The following is a 12889-nucleotide window of genomic DNA, read 5'->3' on the forward strand; positions in this document are numbered from 1 at the left end:
GCTCCCGCTGCTACTGCTCTGCTGCTGCTCTGCTGCTGCTAACAGCGAAGTTTTTATATTTTAGCCAGAACCACAAACAGTTGTTGTTGCTTCCTTTTTTCTTTTAACTTTTACATTTAACCAATTCGCTTGGCTTTTTACGCCCTGCCGCATTTGCCGTTTGTTCGTATTTAATTGAAATACTCACAAAAGTAGGCTATACATTTTGCGGTTTCTGGATTTCGAATATGTATTTGTTTATTGTTTTTTTCAGTTTGTATATATTTTGCATTTATTATTTTAATGTCACAACAATTATCCTGGCTCATCACAGTGGGCCCCCTCGCGGGTGCGTTGCCGTCAAGACATGGCCGTCATTTTTGGCCATTTAATAAAGAATAATAAAAAGACAAAAGTATCTCTGCCCGAAACGATGCATAAGTACAGAGTCTCACAACGCCTTTAGGCATGCATCCTGCAGCGTCAACGACGCGCTCTCCTGCTGCTGCTAAACGTTTTGCAAATAACTATTTTTTATTCATAAACAAGCAGCAACACACAAAACGTGGCACACTCTAAGCGACCACTTAAGTGTGTTGCCCCAACAACAACAACAATGACAACTCGACTGCCACAGATGCATGCATCCTTGCCCCAACCCCCCTTCCATTTGCCAGGGCAGAGCTGGTTGCGTCCAGTGCTGCACAAGTGGAGCGCATGAATGAATGAATGACAGACTCGCCGCTGGCAGCATGAGTGGGCGTGGCCGCTGCTTAGCCAGTGCCCCCATTGTTAAATGCGACTGCTGTCATTACTCGACATGCCTGACTGTTGTTGAGGTTGTTGTTGTTGCTGTTGTTGTTGTTGTTGTTGTTGTTGTTGTTGTTGTTGTTGTCTGCCGTCATTTCCATCTAAGTGCACACCAAGTGCGCTCCAAAAGCGACCAGGTTTTCATTTATGTGTGTGTGTGTGTGTGTGTGTGTGAGTGTTTTGTTTTTATACCCTGTAACCATTCAAAGTGAATTGAGGCGGGTATACTGAACGAAGCTGAAGACTTGCTTTCTTCTTTGCAGATTCCAATAGGTATTATCTTAAATATTATATAAAACAACTCTAATTTTAGAGCAGAGCTATTGTTTGTAGCAGTGCACTGCTATCTGTGTACAGGGTATGTGCCAGTCGGTCAAAGCGCTGTTATTGCTTTGTTGGGTATGCAGTGCTTGTTGCTCTCGTTTGGCACCCTGTGGTTACTGTTGCCGCTATTGTTGATGTCTCCTTCTGTGCGCACTGTGCCATTTGTGTATTATTTTAGCATGGCCCACTGTGCGGGCGCGCGCGGAGCGGCAAGGCCCCTCGCTTGGGCTGATGGGGCAACAATCAACATAGTTAGAATTGTGAATAGTTTATCTTTGGCATTGTTGTGGCAGCGAGACCTGCACATGACTTACATATGGAACCATGTCCGTCATTTGCAGGCAATTGTTATGTAAGGATACGAATTTTTTTTTTTTATTATAGAATTCAATATTTTACAGGGCACTTGGGCCAAACTGCTTGAAACAACATTTGAGGGCAACAACAAGAAGAAGAGGTAGCCGAAATACATTTGTAATTAAGAAAGTTTTGTCAGAAAGGCACTTGAATGAAATTTTAATTTATTTCGAAACTGTGCGTTGTGGCATTGTCATTGCCGTTGCCATTATTGCCACAACAACAACAACAACAATCGAGTCAAGCAACAAAAACTTTTCTAAAGCGTTGACAGAGTCGAAAGCAAACAGACAGACAGACAGACAGACTGACTGACTGACTGACTGACTGACTGAGAAGCTAGAAAAGCTATTAAATATTTAACCTTATCACAGTCATTTGTTTTGTGTGCGTGGGCCATCTTCTTGGCTTTGCATACGATCGGCATTGGGCGGCATTTAAAAAATCAAGGATGCGTTGAGCTAATTATGTTGGCCCCCATGAAACGCTTAAGATATCAACACAATATTCGGTAATTAACCCAACTAAATGCGATACTTTGGCCAAATTATGCGACCAAGCATACGGCAGAGACATCCCCGACTTGGCCACAAGGCGACGTGTCCTATGTTAATGACAGGGCAATAATGCCTAGAGCCTAGAAAACTGTGTGTGCATGTGAGTGTGTGTGTGTGTCTGTGTGTGTGGATTTGAGTTTGTGTAGACTCTATACTGTATACCCTAGCATATATTAGAATCGTAGTGGAGAGAGATAAACTACTTAAATGTACAGGAAATCAGTTCCTCTTTTTTCTAATACCCTACTTTTGCGTAGTCTGCATCCTAACCTAGTTTTGCCTAGAAAGAATTGTATATCTATAGATAGCTTCAATAAATTCAAAGCCTTATACAAGTAATATCATATAAATAATATAATTATGTAGCTTATAATTAATATATGTCTGCAAGGGTATTTAATTTTCGATAACCCGCAAAAACATCTGCGTTGTTGGTTTTATTTGTTATCCGCATTATCGTGATTAAAATTTTGCTTTTTAAATTAAACGCGCGCGCACGCCATTTTCAACTGTGCAGCATTCTTATCAGCAACACCTACCAAATTATTACGTCCACCCGTTCCGCCCTCCCCCGCCCCAAACACATACGCTGGTTTCAAGCACAAATGCTTCGCTATCAGCAAAGAGCAAAAAACAGCAAAGAAAGAGAACGCATCAATGCAGACACCAAATAATAAAAGAGAAGACTCAAGCCGTAGCACAGCAGGGCAACGTTTTGTTGGTGTACAAGAAGTTGAGCACAAGGCGGGTGCAGCGGTAAACATAGCAGCTTGCTTCAGTCACTCTCTCTTTCTGTCTCTCTCTCGCTAACTCTCTCTGCCGCTCTCATTACAGCCGCAGCCGAAAATCGCCCATCATCCATTTTTATTTTATCATCAATTTTATTACGCACAAAGTAAAGAGGCGCAGCCAGAGCCAAAGCCAAAGGCAAAGGCAGCAACTTGATGATGTAGCAGCGCAAAAACAACAACAAATCGCAACCACGCATACAGACATGTAAAAGCACACACACACACACACACACACACACACACACACGTGCATGGTACTTCTGAGAGCAGCAGCTGAAGACACAACACGCCCTTTTTGATGTTTGTATTCGCTTTTTTTGTCACTTTCTCTGCTGTTTGACTTCTGCTTATTTTCATTTTTTCTGTTATTGTTAAACTTAGAGATACTGCAATTGTTGTTGTAATACGCACCTACAGTAAATACCGCATTTGAGTGCAGCCTTGTCTTTTGGCTATATCCTTTTGCTGTTGCAGCTGATGAATTTGTTGTTTGGATGATGATGTTAATATAGTTGTTGTTGTTGTTGTTATTGTTGTTGTTTGTTTGTTGTTGCTGAACACTATTGTTGTTGTTGTTGTTGTTGTTGTTGCGGTTGCACTTTGTTTTGCCTTACACCTTATGCAAATATTTGCTCAAATCCTTATGTAAGGAAAAAGCCGTTATAAAAATGGATTAGCACTGCACTACACAAAATTTAGCACACATTAACAATCATACGCACATGTGTATATACATACAGTGTGTGTGTGTGTGTGTGTGTGTATATACATATATGCATGTGTTTACCCTAGCTGTAGCTCAGTTATGTGGCAACATTGTCATCTTTGCGCCAGCCACGAGTATTCGCAACTAAAACTCTGCGTTAGATAAGCACCAATTGCGTTCCGTCTCCGTCAAAGCGCAGAGACCATGATGACTGACACTCGGGCACTCGGGGCACCTAGAGGAACGTAGCTGGCTTCAATTGGAGACCGCACAATAAACCCAATTTTACAATCAAGTCTCGCACTCAGCTTGCACGCGCGCGTTTGTGTGTGTGTGTGTGTGGGTGTGCGTGTGTGTGTGCCTTGATTGAATCAAGAGCTTGCTAAATGAACCGATTTAGAATTACTTTGGGCACACCTTAACTAGTTCTAACAAAGCAGCTCATCTAAATAACTGAAGTACACCTATTTGTGAGCTGGCAATCAGCGCTTATTAAGAAATCGGCTACATTTTGATTTATCAACGACCTCGTTGCGCATTCCACTTATTCAATTTAGAATTTCGTGGAAATTTTCAAGACTTCGTACAACTAATTAAAACTAAGCCACGAAAAAAAATAAAACATAAAACAATCAAGGAAAAACTACATAAAACAAGATTTATTTTTACATTTTACGAAATAAAAATATGGATTACACTTATAAATCTGAATCAAAACAAATTATTTTTTGGCTATTTTAAGGCATTTTGTGGCTTCAGTTCTTTTTTTTTGTCATTTTTTAGGCACTTATTTTGTGCTTCCTTCTTGTTGTTGATAAGTTCGCAATTTCTTCTTATTTTCTTTTTGCTTTTTGGGAGCGGCCTCAAAGCAACGCAGCGAAAGTCAATTTCTCTTTGCCATTTGGTGCGGCTTTTTTAATACCAATTATTTATTTTTGTGTTTTTTTTTTTTTTTGTTTTTTGTTTATAACAATTTCATGCAGCGACAATCAACTGCTACCGAACTGCTAACTGTGCGAACGAGAGGAAATGCCTTTTGTTCTTTTTTGTCCTTATTTGTTTTTTTTTTTTTTTTTGGCTATGTTGTGCTCTGTGGCATGGCATACTTTTGGGGGTTGCGGTGCGGTTCGCTGCCTGCCAGAAACCGAACCACACCGATTACAACAGCAACAACAACAACAAGAGCAAGAAGAAGATGAACATGACAACAACAACGGCAACTCGCGCATATATGTATATGTAACCAGCAGTAAATTTTTCAATTATACAAATGTTGTCTTTGTTGTCTGATTCATTTTGTTGGATCGCAAAATGGCACACTGACCCACACACACACACACACACACACACGCACGCACTCACACACACACGCACATACGGTCCCGCACGAAGCAAATATTAAATAGGCAAGAAACAGTAACAGAAACAGCGGCAAACATCCAATTTTCTGATTTAATCATCTCCACTTTCCACTTCGCTTTGCCCATTCACATGTTTTTGCTGCTGCTGCTGCTAATATTGCTTGTAAATTTGCCTGAACCATTTACCGAGCCTTTAGCCGCAATCGTTCCGTCGCTCTCGAGTTACAAATTCACACTGAATCGTGTCTCAGGCGAAAAATGTCGCCCTCGTGTTTTTTCTCATCAGCATCGGATGCTGTCGCTGCTGCTTTTGCTAGTTCGTCAATGTAAATCCAAGGACCCACCGGCGCCCCCGCTCTTTACACTTAAGAGCACCTTGTACAATAAAGAGCGGAAAGGCGGATGTTCGGCAGGCGTGATTGTGTTATTAAACACTTGAAAAGTGCAACGTTGGCCATTCATTAAATGAGTACATAATAAATGCAAATTAAAACTAATGCTAATTGCTTTGCATTAATGCATTGTTTACGTATATTGCTCAAAATTAACTTAGCCATGAAAAACATTTAGGGCTAGAAAATATACAATACAAAAGCCAGCACAGCTTTCATAATCTGCCAATATATTTTAATTATTCAGCATGTATTTCAAACACTTCATAAACTACACGTTTTGCTTATTGTTGAAAATGCATTTAAAACGTGCGCGCTAAATGCTCATGTTCAAGCTATCGATTACCGATAGTTGCAGGAACTAGTTCTGGCTGGGAACCTTACTAGAATCAAATTTAAGCAAGCAAGTGAGCATAACGATTTGTTTTCCATTAATAGCTGATATTTTTATTTCTTAATGCAAAATGCTTTTTAGTGATTTCAACTATATCTATATATATATATATATATACACGCTAGTATTTTTGCATTTTGTTGCATATCGACTAATGCTTTTTAACTGTATCCAACTACGGTCACACTGCTGCTGAGAGACTAAAAGTTAAAAGAAATTGGTAATTAGAAGTTGTGACTTGTTCAAGTTAGAGTTTAAGCGAGTCAAAGTTAACTGTAAGACTAAGCAAAGTAAAATAACAACCTGTTTACCTTTCACACAACATTGATTTGCGATACTCGGAATGCAGGGTTCATCAAAAACACCAACATTTACCACGCAGCACTTTCATTTAATCTGCCACACAATTGAAAAATCAATAAATCTGTATAGAGATGTTTTCATCAGTATCAAGTACTTTTTTGGAACATTCCACAAAAGTGGCGTTGATAGAGAAAAAGAGCAATGAAGGCAAATAAAAAAGAACAAGGAATTGTAATTACAATATTCACCTAAAATCGATAAATATTGAATGATTCATAGCTATTTATAATAATAACCCGCATGAGTACTTATTTTCTTTTATTGTTATTGTTGTTTTTCAAATGAATTTTTTTTTTGCAGCAACTTGTAATTAGCCACAGACTGCTGAGCTGTCAAAATGGGTTCATTATTCCGTAGCGAGGAGATGGCGCTCTGTCAGCTCTTCCTACAGAGCGAAGCGGCCTATGCCTGCGTCTCGGAGCTCGGCGAGCTGGGCCTGGTCCAGTTTCGTGATGTAAGTGCAATTTGGCATAATAAAAGCAAACACAGAATAATCAATATCCCACACAGCTCAACCCGGACGTGAATGCATTCCAACGTAAATTTGTGAATGAGGTGCGCCGTTGCGATGAGATGGAGCGCAAATTGCGCTACTTGGAGAAGGAGATCAAAAAGGATGGCATACCCATGCTGGACACCGGCGAGAGTCCAGAAGCACCGCAGCCACGCGAAATGATTGACTTGGAGGCAAGTCTGTTGCGATTACACAAACACCTTTCTTCTTACATGGCTGTCGTTTCCATTGCAGGCCACCTTTGAGAAACTGGAGAACGAGCTGCGTGAGGTCAATCAAAATGCGGAAGCATTGAAACGCAACTTCCTGGAGCTGACCGAGCTGAAGCATATACTGCGCAAGACGCAGGTCTTCTTCGATGAGGTATGCATGCGGTTATTGGCTAACATCTCTTATAGGGTTCGCCGGCTAACACATATTTAAGATTGTATTATATATGCGACTACGTGGCAAAGGCTTTTCGAAAGCTGTTGGCACTAAATTTTCTAATTAACATATGGCAATAACTTGCTAACCAATAACCCAGCCTGACAACACAAATGGTGCAGCTTTGGTATATAATTACACAAACTTTTCCCAAAGTATTATTATTTATTCTAATTGAAATCGCAATACAACAGAACAACATAATACATGCAGCACTTACCACCGCCAACATGTCCAAGCCAATATATTTTATGCATATTTATACAAATGTAAATACACTCTCTTTGGTTGCTGTATTTTTCCTGTGCCCAAGTTAGCTTTAGTTTAAGCTTAGTTATTTTATTTATATATATATATTTATATATTCTTTTTCTGCGCATGCGTGGCTTAAGTTGTTTCTCTTGTACGTATGTGTACATGTGTGCAGCTATATATATATTTGATTAGCGTTGATTGTTCTATATTTTTGTTTATTTTATATTATTTGTTTTTACGTTTTATTTTCCATATCAATCAAATCAATTCAATATACCCAATACAAACGAACCAATACCCCGAACCCTGCAAACGCACAAACCAAACCAAACCAAAACCAAAACCAAAACCAACAACATCCCTCATAAACAACAACACAACAACACCGCCACGTTTCTCCGCCCGATTGTGTTGCCAGTCGGTGCCAATGGTTTACAAATCGTCCACACATTCATCAAAACAATATCGACGCTATCTGCAGATGGCCGACAACCAGAACGAGGATGAGCAAGCGCAGCTGTTGGGCGAGGAGGGCGTGCGCGCCAATCAGCCTGGCCAAAATTTGAAGCTTGGGTAAATATTGAAACCTCAATGAATTAGTCGATCACTCTGCAAACAAGAACTGCCAACCAGATACCAATGGAAAACTAAACTCAGCCTGCGCATTTACCAAATGATAAGAAACAAAAACTCGAAAAAAAAAAAAACAAAAAATGTTTGTCAAACCCGACTCGCTCGCTCGCTCTCATTCTCCATGGCTACTTTGCGTGTCGTTATCTTTTTACATTCTATCTATACATAAAATATATTGTTATAATCGAGTATTATCTGTGCGTCTGCGTGTGTGTGTGTGTGTGTGTGTGCAGGTTAGGTTCTGTTAAGCGAGATCTTTTACTATATTATGTTAATGTGTATATATGTATGTGTATGTGTATTAATTTAAGGTCAATGATTGTTCTGGTGATGGTTATTACCCCCCCCCCCCCCCCTTACCCTTTCCTGAACGTATCCATACCCATGCCCATCCACAAACCACAAAGATTTGGAGGCGGGAAGCTTTATTTAACCAGCCAAGCTACTAATCGCATAAACTAAGCATAAATGTATGTACTTTGATGAAGATCAAAGATGCTGATGCTACCACAGAATTGTCGCCAAAGAAACAACAAACAAACAACAAATTTTTAAAACAATTTCTAGCAGGAGGGCGGCCTGAACCACACCACCGAGTCGATGACGCGCGCCCTCATCACCGATGAGGTGCGCACCGCCGGTGCATCCATGGGTCCCGTACAGCTTGGGTATGTATCCAACCATGTGCATACAATAGCTACGTACTTTTGGCCACTGCCATGCAATTAATAACGTTACATTAATTATATGAAAACAAAAAATTATTGCTTAACGCCGCCGCCAACTAACCAATTAAAGACGCTGCGCTTATGTCACACAACGAATCCGAATCCGCATCAAATGTGCCACCAACACATCAAATGATCCAACACCAAACATTATCGATGTCGGGCTTATATATTTTGGAGTCTCCCTCTTAAACCCTTTGTGAGCAATAATTTTCTGTTCAACAAAAAAAAAAAAGAATCCTATCCTTAAGCAAAAAAAAAAAAAAAAAAAACTAAAACCAACACCGTTCTCTCTTCTGTTCCTCTCTTCCCAAAACAAAAACAAATAACAAAAAAAAAATCATCCGTCTATATGATCAAACACAAATCGAGATAAATTCTTGAACAATTGTTTAGTTTTATGGAAAAATCGATTGATCGTGAGGATTATCTGCCCTGGTTGGTATCCCACAATTCAAAATTTAGACTAGGAATACTCATGCTCATAAACTGTATATAGAGACATGTCACAGTGGTCATTGGCTTCGCTCGCCGCATACGCCCCCTAAAAATATTCCCAAAAAAAAAACATGTGCCCCTTCTCAATGTTATCGCCACGTTCCATTCCATGCTACGTTCATTGGTATTTGTGCTTGAGAGTTTAGTTTTCCTTTTTGCCGTAACTAACCGGATTGATAGATGGAAACCCTCCACAAATGCTCGTTTATTAATCTTTGATCTCTCATAGCTTTGTGGCCGGCGTCATTTTGCGGGAGAAGCTGCCCGCCTTTGAGCGCATGCTGTGGCGCGCCTGCCGCGGCAACGTATTTCTGCGCCAGGCCATGATTGAGTCGCCTCTGGAAGATCCCACCAATGTGAGTAGAAAGAGAAGATAAACTATTCGACTGATATTCAACGTTTTCAATGCATTCTTCAGGGCGATCAGGTGTACAAGTCGGTGTTCATCATCTTCTTTCAAGGCGATCAGCTAAAAACGCGCGTGAAGAAGATCTGCGAGGGCTTCCGCGCAACGCTCTATCCTTGCCCCGAGGCGCCAGCCGATCGTCGTGAAATGGCCATGGGTGTCATGACACGCATTGAGGATCTGAATACGGTGCTCGGCCAGACGCAGGATCATCGTCATCGTGTCCTGGTCGCAGCAGCCAAGAATCTGAAAAACTGGTTCGTCAAGGTGCGCAAAATTAAGGCCATTTATCATACGCTGAATCTCTTCAATCTGGACGTGACTCAGAAGTGTCTGATTGCTGAATGTTGGGTGCCGCTGCTCGACATTGAGACCATTCAGCTGGCGCTGCGACGTGGCACTGAGCGTTCGGGTTCATCAGTGCCGCCAATACTGAATCGGATGCAAACCTTCGAGAATCCGCCCACCTATAATCGCACCAATAAGTTTACCAAAGCCTTTCAGGCGCTAATCGATGCATACGGTGTGGCCAGCTATCGGGAAATGAATCCGGCGCCCTATACCATCATCACCTTTCCATTTCTGTTCGCGGTCATGTTTGGCGATTTGGGCCACGGAGCCATAATGGCTCTCTTCGGCCTCTGGATGATACGCAAGGAGAAGGGCTTGGCTGCACAGAAAACGGACAATGAGATATGGAACATTTTCTTTGCCGGTCGCTACATCATTTTCCTGATGGGCGCCTTTTCCATGTACACGGGCCTCATCTACAATGACATTTTCTCCAAGTCGCTTAACATATTCGGCTCGCATTGGCATCTGTCGTACAATAAGTCGACAGTTTGGAACAACAACTTTTTACAGCTGAGTCCAGCTACCAGTGATTACGAGGGGACACCATATCCGTTTGGCTTGGATCCCATTTGGCAGGTGGCCACGTCGAATAAGATTGTCTTTCAAAATGCCTACAAAATGAAGATCTCCATTATATTCGGGGTGTTGCACATGATCTTTGGCGTCATCATGAGCTGGCACAATCATACATATTTCCGCAATCGCCTGTCGCTGATCTACGAGTTCATTCCACAGCTGGTTTTCTTGCTGGTGCTCTTCTTCTACATGGTGCTGCTTATGTTTATCAAATGGAATCGTTACGAGGCTACCAACGCATGTAAGATTAGGTGCTAACTTCTTGTTGCCATTATTTAATATCCTCTTATTGTAGTTCCCATGACGGAGGCATGTGCGCCTTCAATTCTGATTACATTCATCGATATGGTTCTGTTTAAGGAGTCCAAGCCGCCGGGAAAAGACTGCCACGTCTATATGTTTTGGGGTCAATCATTTTTCCAAACTGTTTTTGTATTGATCGCACTCGCCTGTATTCCGGTCATGCTGCTAGGCAAGCCCATCAAGATTATGCAGGCGCGTAAGCTGGCCAACGTAAGTACATGCAGCTGTCATACCCGGCGTTAGATGCATTCTTGCCAATCCTTTCATCATTCAAACCACATCACATCTTCGTTAAACTTCAAACTAGTGTACACGTGCCTACATTAATAGATAATTCTTGTGTTTGCACTTCTGTTTATTTATGCCCTGCCCTTGCCCTTGCCCCCAAACTAACCAACCAACCCCATCCAAAAAACACGCAACAAACGTATAAACTAAACACCAACCCAAATGCTACAGGAAGAGGTTAGTCTTGTCGTTTGTTGTACCACAAAGCCTAAGAACAAGTGCCCGAGTCTACAACTAACACCTCAACAACTCTTACATTCAAACAGGTTCAGCCCATAACTGGCGGCTCATCTGATGCTGAAGTCGGCGGCATGCCGAATGGTGGGGGCGGCGGACACCATGACGAGGAGGAGATGTCAGAGATATTCATACACCAGGGTATACACACGATTGAATATGTACTGGGCTCCGTATCCCACACTGCATCGTATTTGCGTTTGTGGGCTCTCTCCTTGGCTCATGCCCGTAAGTCAAATCAAGCGCTCTTGTTCGATATGCAAATACATTTAACTTTATTTACAGAACTTGCCGAGGTCTTGTGGACAATGGTGTTGTCTCTGGGCTTAAACAAGGAGGGCTGGCTCGGCGGCATCTTTTTGACCGTTGTGTTCGCCTTCTGGGCTGTTTTGACCGTGGGCATTTTAGTTTTAATGGAGGGTCTTTCCGCATTTCTACATACGCTGCGTCTACACTGGTATGTCTGATGACCAAAGAGTTGAAAATTCAAATTAATGCTGTTGCCTTTTGCAGGGTGGAGTTCCAGAGCAAGTTCTATATGGGTCAGGGCTATGCCTTTGCGCCCTTTTCGTTTGATAGCATCATTGAAAATGGTAGCGCAGCCGCCGGAGAAACCGAATAGACGGTCGACGAGATATGAACAACAACCAAAGCATGTAGAGAGTCTCATCGCTTATGCAGTTAAATAAGTACATATAATATGCCAATCTAATGGAATTTAATAGAAATCTGCTTATTAATCGTTCTATTTATATAATTAATAATCGTGAATTTATGCAACGTATAGCCCTATTACATTGTCTAACGTTCTTCATAGTCGTTTATCGTGTTTACTCATTAATATAAATATATATATATATATCTAAAGCGCCCGCTTCTGGGGTCAGCGCCAAAACAAAAACCGTTTAAATACTATTGGCTCATCAGTTCTTTTAATGCTTCTATAAACATTTGCATATTCTTTGTGGCTGGCTCGTAGGGTCTTAGAGCTCCGAAGTCCAAAACGCCTAGTTTACTGGCAACCTCGTGCACTCTGCAGTAGTACAAGTAGTTCTCGGATGCCAATTGACGCGCTAATTCCAGCTGATGGTTGTCCATCAGTTCGTCGTTCACTACGATTAGTCCAGCCTTGCCATTATTCAGTATATCCATGCATGTACCGGCGCCAGCATGTCCAATGATCACATCGGCAGCCCTAATATCCTCCACATTCGGACGAAATTGGTATTGCTCCACTTGAATGCCATATTTCTCATAGATACGCCGGACTTCTGGCTCGGCCACCGGCGTGGAGTTCCCATGTTGCAGCACAAGCTTTTGACATTTGAGATCTTGCAAAGCGCGCAGCACCTGGTTGGACGTCATGGCATTAATTAGTGCATCAAATTTTGTAGTGCCAACCGTGACGTAGACATCATTTAAATGCATCTTTTAGTAGCAAGTATGCAAAAGACAATAATAGAACGGCATAGGGATGGAAAAGTTAGAAAAACAGCCCAATCCTAATGCGATACATATGCATTATTGTATATCGATACTTTAATGCGATAGTCTGCTGCGATTAAGCCGTTAACTGCTTTAAAATTTTAAGTGCGTGTGGTTTGTCTCTTAGTTCTTATTAAATGTTTTTTGAATTA

At 41.5% G+C, this 12889-nt stretch overlaps 3 protein-coding genes across 19 annotated transcripts in view; 1 reads left to right on the plus strand and 2 right to left on the minus strand.

Annotated features, from left to right (window-relative positions):
* The window catches only part of LOC6630752 (tolloid-like protein 2), a 53844-nt gene extending 48741 nt beyond the window's left edge, over window positions 1-5103 (minus strand). For 3 of the 9 annotated variants that reach the window (XR_011416019.1, XR_011416018.1, XM_070206683.1), the window contains exons 1-2: window positions 3606-3741; window positions 3230-3458 (exon numbers count right to left, since the gene is read on the minus strand). The gene's annotated coding sequence lies outside the window, so the exon portion shown is untranslated. Of the gene's footprint in view, window positions 1-3229; window positions 3459-3605; window positions 3748-5071 lie in introns of those variants that run through there. The other 6 variants (XM_070206680.1, XM_070206678.1, XM_070206679.1 and 3 more) reach the window with 5 other exon arrangements.
* A 654-nt stretch (window positions 5104-5757) lies between these two features.
* Vha100-1 (V-type ATPase subunit a family protein Vha100-1) lies at window positions 5758-12162 on the plus strand. 9 transcript variants are annotated; one of them, XM_070206812.1, is made up of 13 exons: window positions 5758-5891; window positions 6335-6488; window positions 6545-6721; window positions 6783-6911; window positions 8430-8530; window positions 8661-8789; window positions 8987-9028; window positions 9318-9444; window positions 9507-10665; window positions 10720-10937; window positions 11282-11480; window positions 11538-11709; window positions 11766-12162. In XM_070206812.1, the coding sequence occupies exons 2-13, from the start codon at window positions 6372-6374 to the stop codon at window positions 11872-11874; spliced, it is 2679 nt and encodes an 892-aa protein (XP_070062913.1). In that variant the 5' UTR covers window positions 5758-5891; window positions 6335-6371; the 3' UTR covers window positions 11875-12162. The 9 variants fall into 9 exon arrangements, with proteins under 9 accessions (XP_070062913.1, XP_032294851.1, XP_070062914.1 ...); XM_032438960.2 differs by having other exon boundaries at window positions 5872-5946; XM_070206813.1 differs by having other exon boundaries at window positions 5872-5946; window positions 8433-8530.
* Window positions 12163-12730, minus strand: Alg13 (Alg13 UDP-N-acetylglucosaminyltransferase subunit). The gene has a single exon (XM_002054452.4). The coding sequence runs from the start codon at window positions 12678-12680 to the stop codon at window positions 12165-12167; it is 516 nt and encodes a 171-aa protein (XP_002054488.1). The 5' UTR covers window positions 12681-12730; the 3' UTR covers window positions 12163-12164.
* Window positions 12731-12889: the final 159 nt, after the last annotated feature.

This window comes from Drosophila virilis, chromosome 2 (assembly GCF_030788295.1).
Source record: "Drosophila virilis strain 15010-1051.87 chromosome 2, Dvir_AGI_RSII-ME, whole genome shotgun sequence".
Classification (NCBI taxonomy): Eukaryota; Metazoa; Arthropoda; class Insecta; order Diptera; family Drosophilidae; genus Drosophila; species Drosophila virilis.

Excerpts from the sequence above, each read along its gene's own strand:
- Vha100-1 (XM_070206812.1), top strand. The coding sequence starts at position 6,372 with ATGGGTTCATTATTCCGTAGCGAGGAGATGGCGCTCTGTCAGCTCTTC. Across the intron at positions 6,912-8,429 it reads CGCAGGTCTTCTTCGATGAG|CAGGAGGGCGGCCTGAACCA; the intron begins GTATGCATGCGG and ends AACAATTTCTAG. Across the intron at positions 9,445-9,506 it reads CTCTGGAAGATCCCACCAAT|GGCGATCAGGTGTACAAGTC; the intron begins GTGAGTAGAAAG and ends TGCATTCTTCAG.
- Alg13 (XM_002054452.4), bottom strand. The coding sequence starts at position 12,680 with ATGCATTTAAATGATGTCTACGTCACGGTTGGCACTACAAAATTTGAT.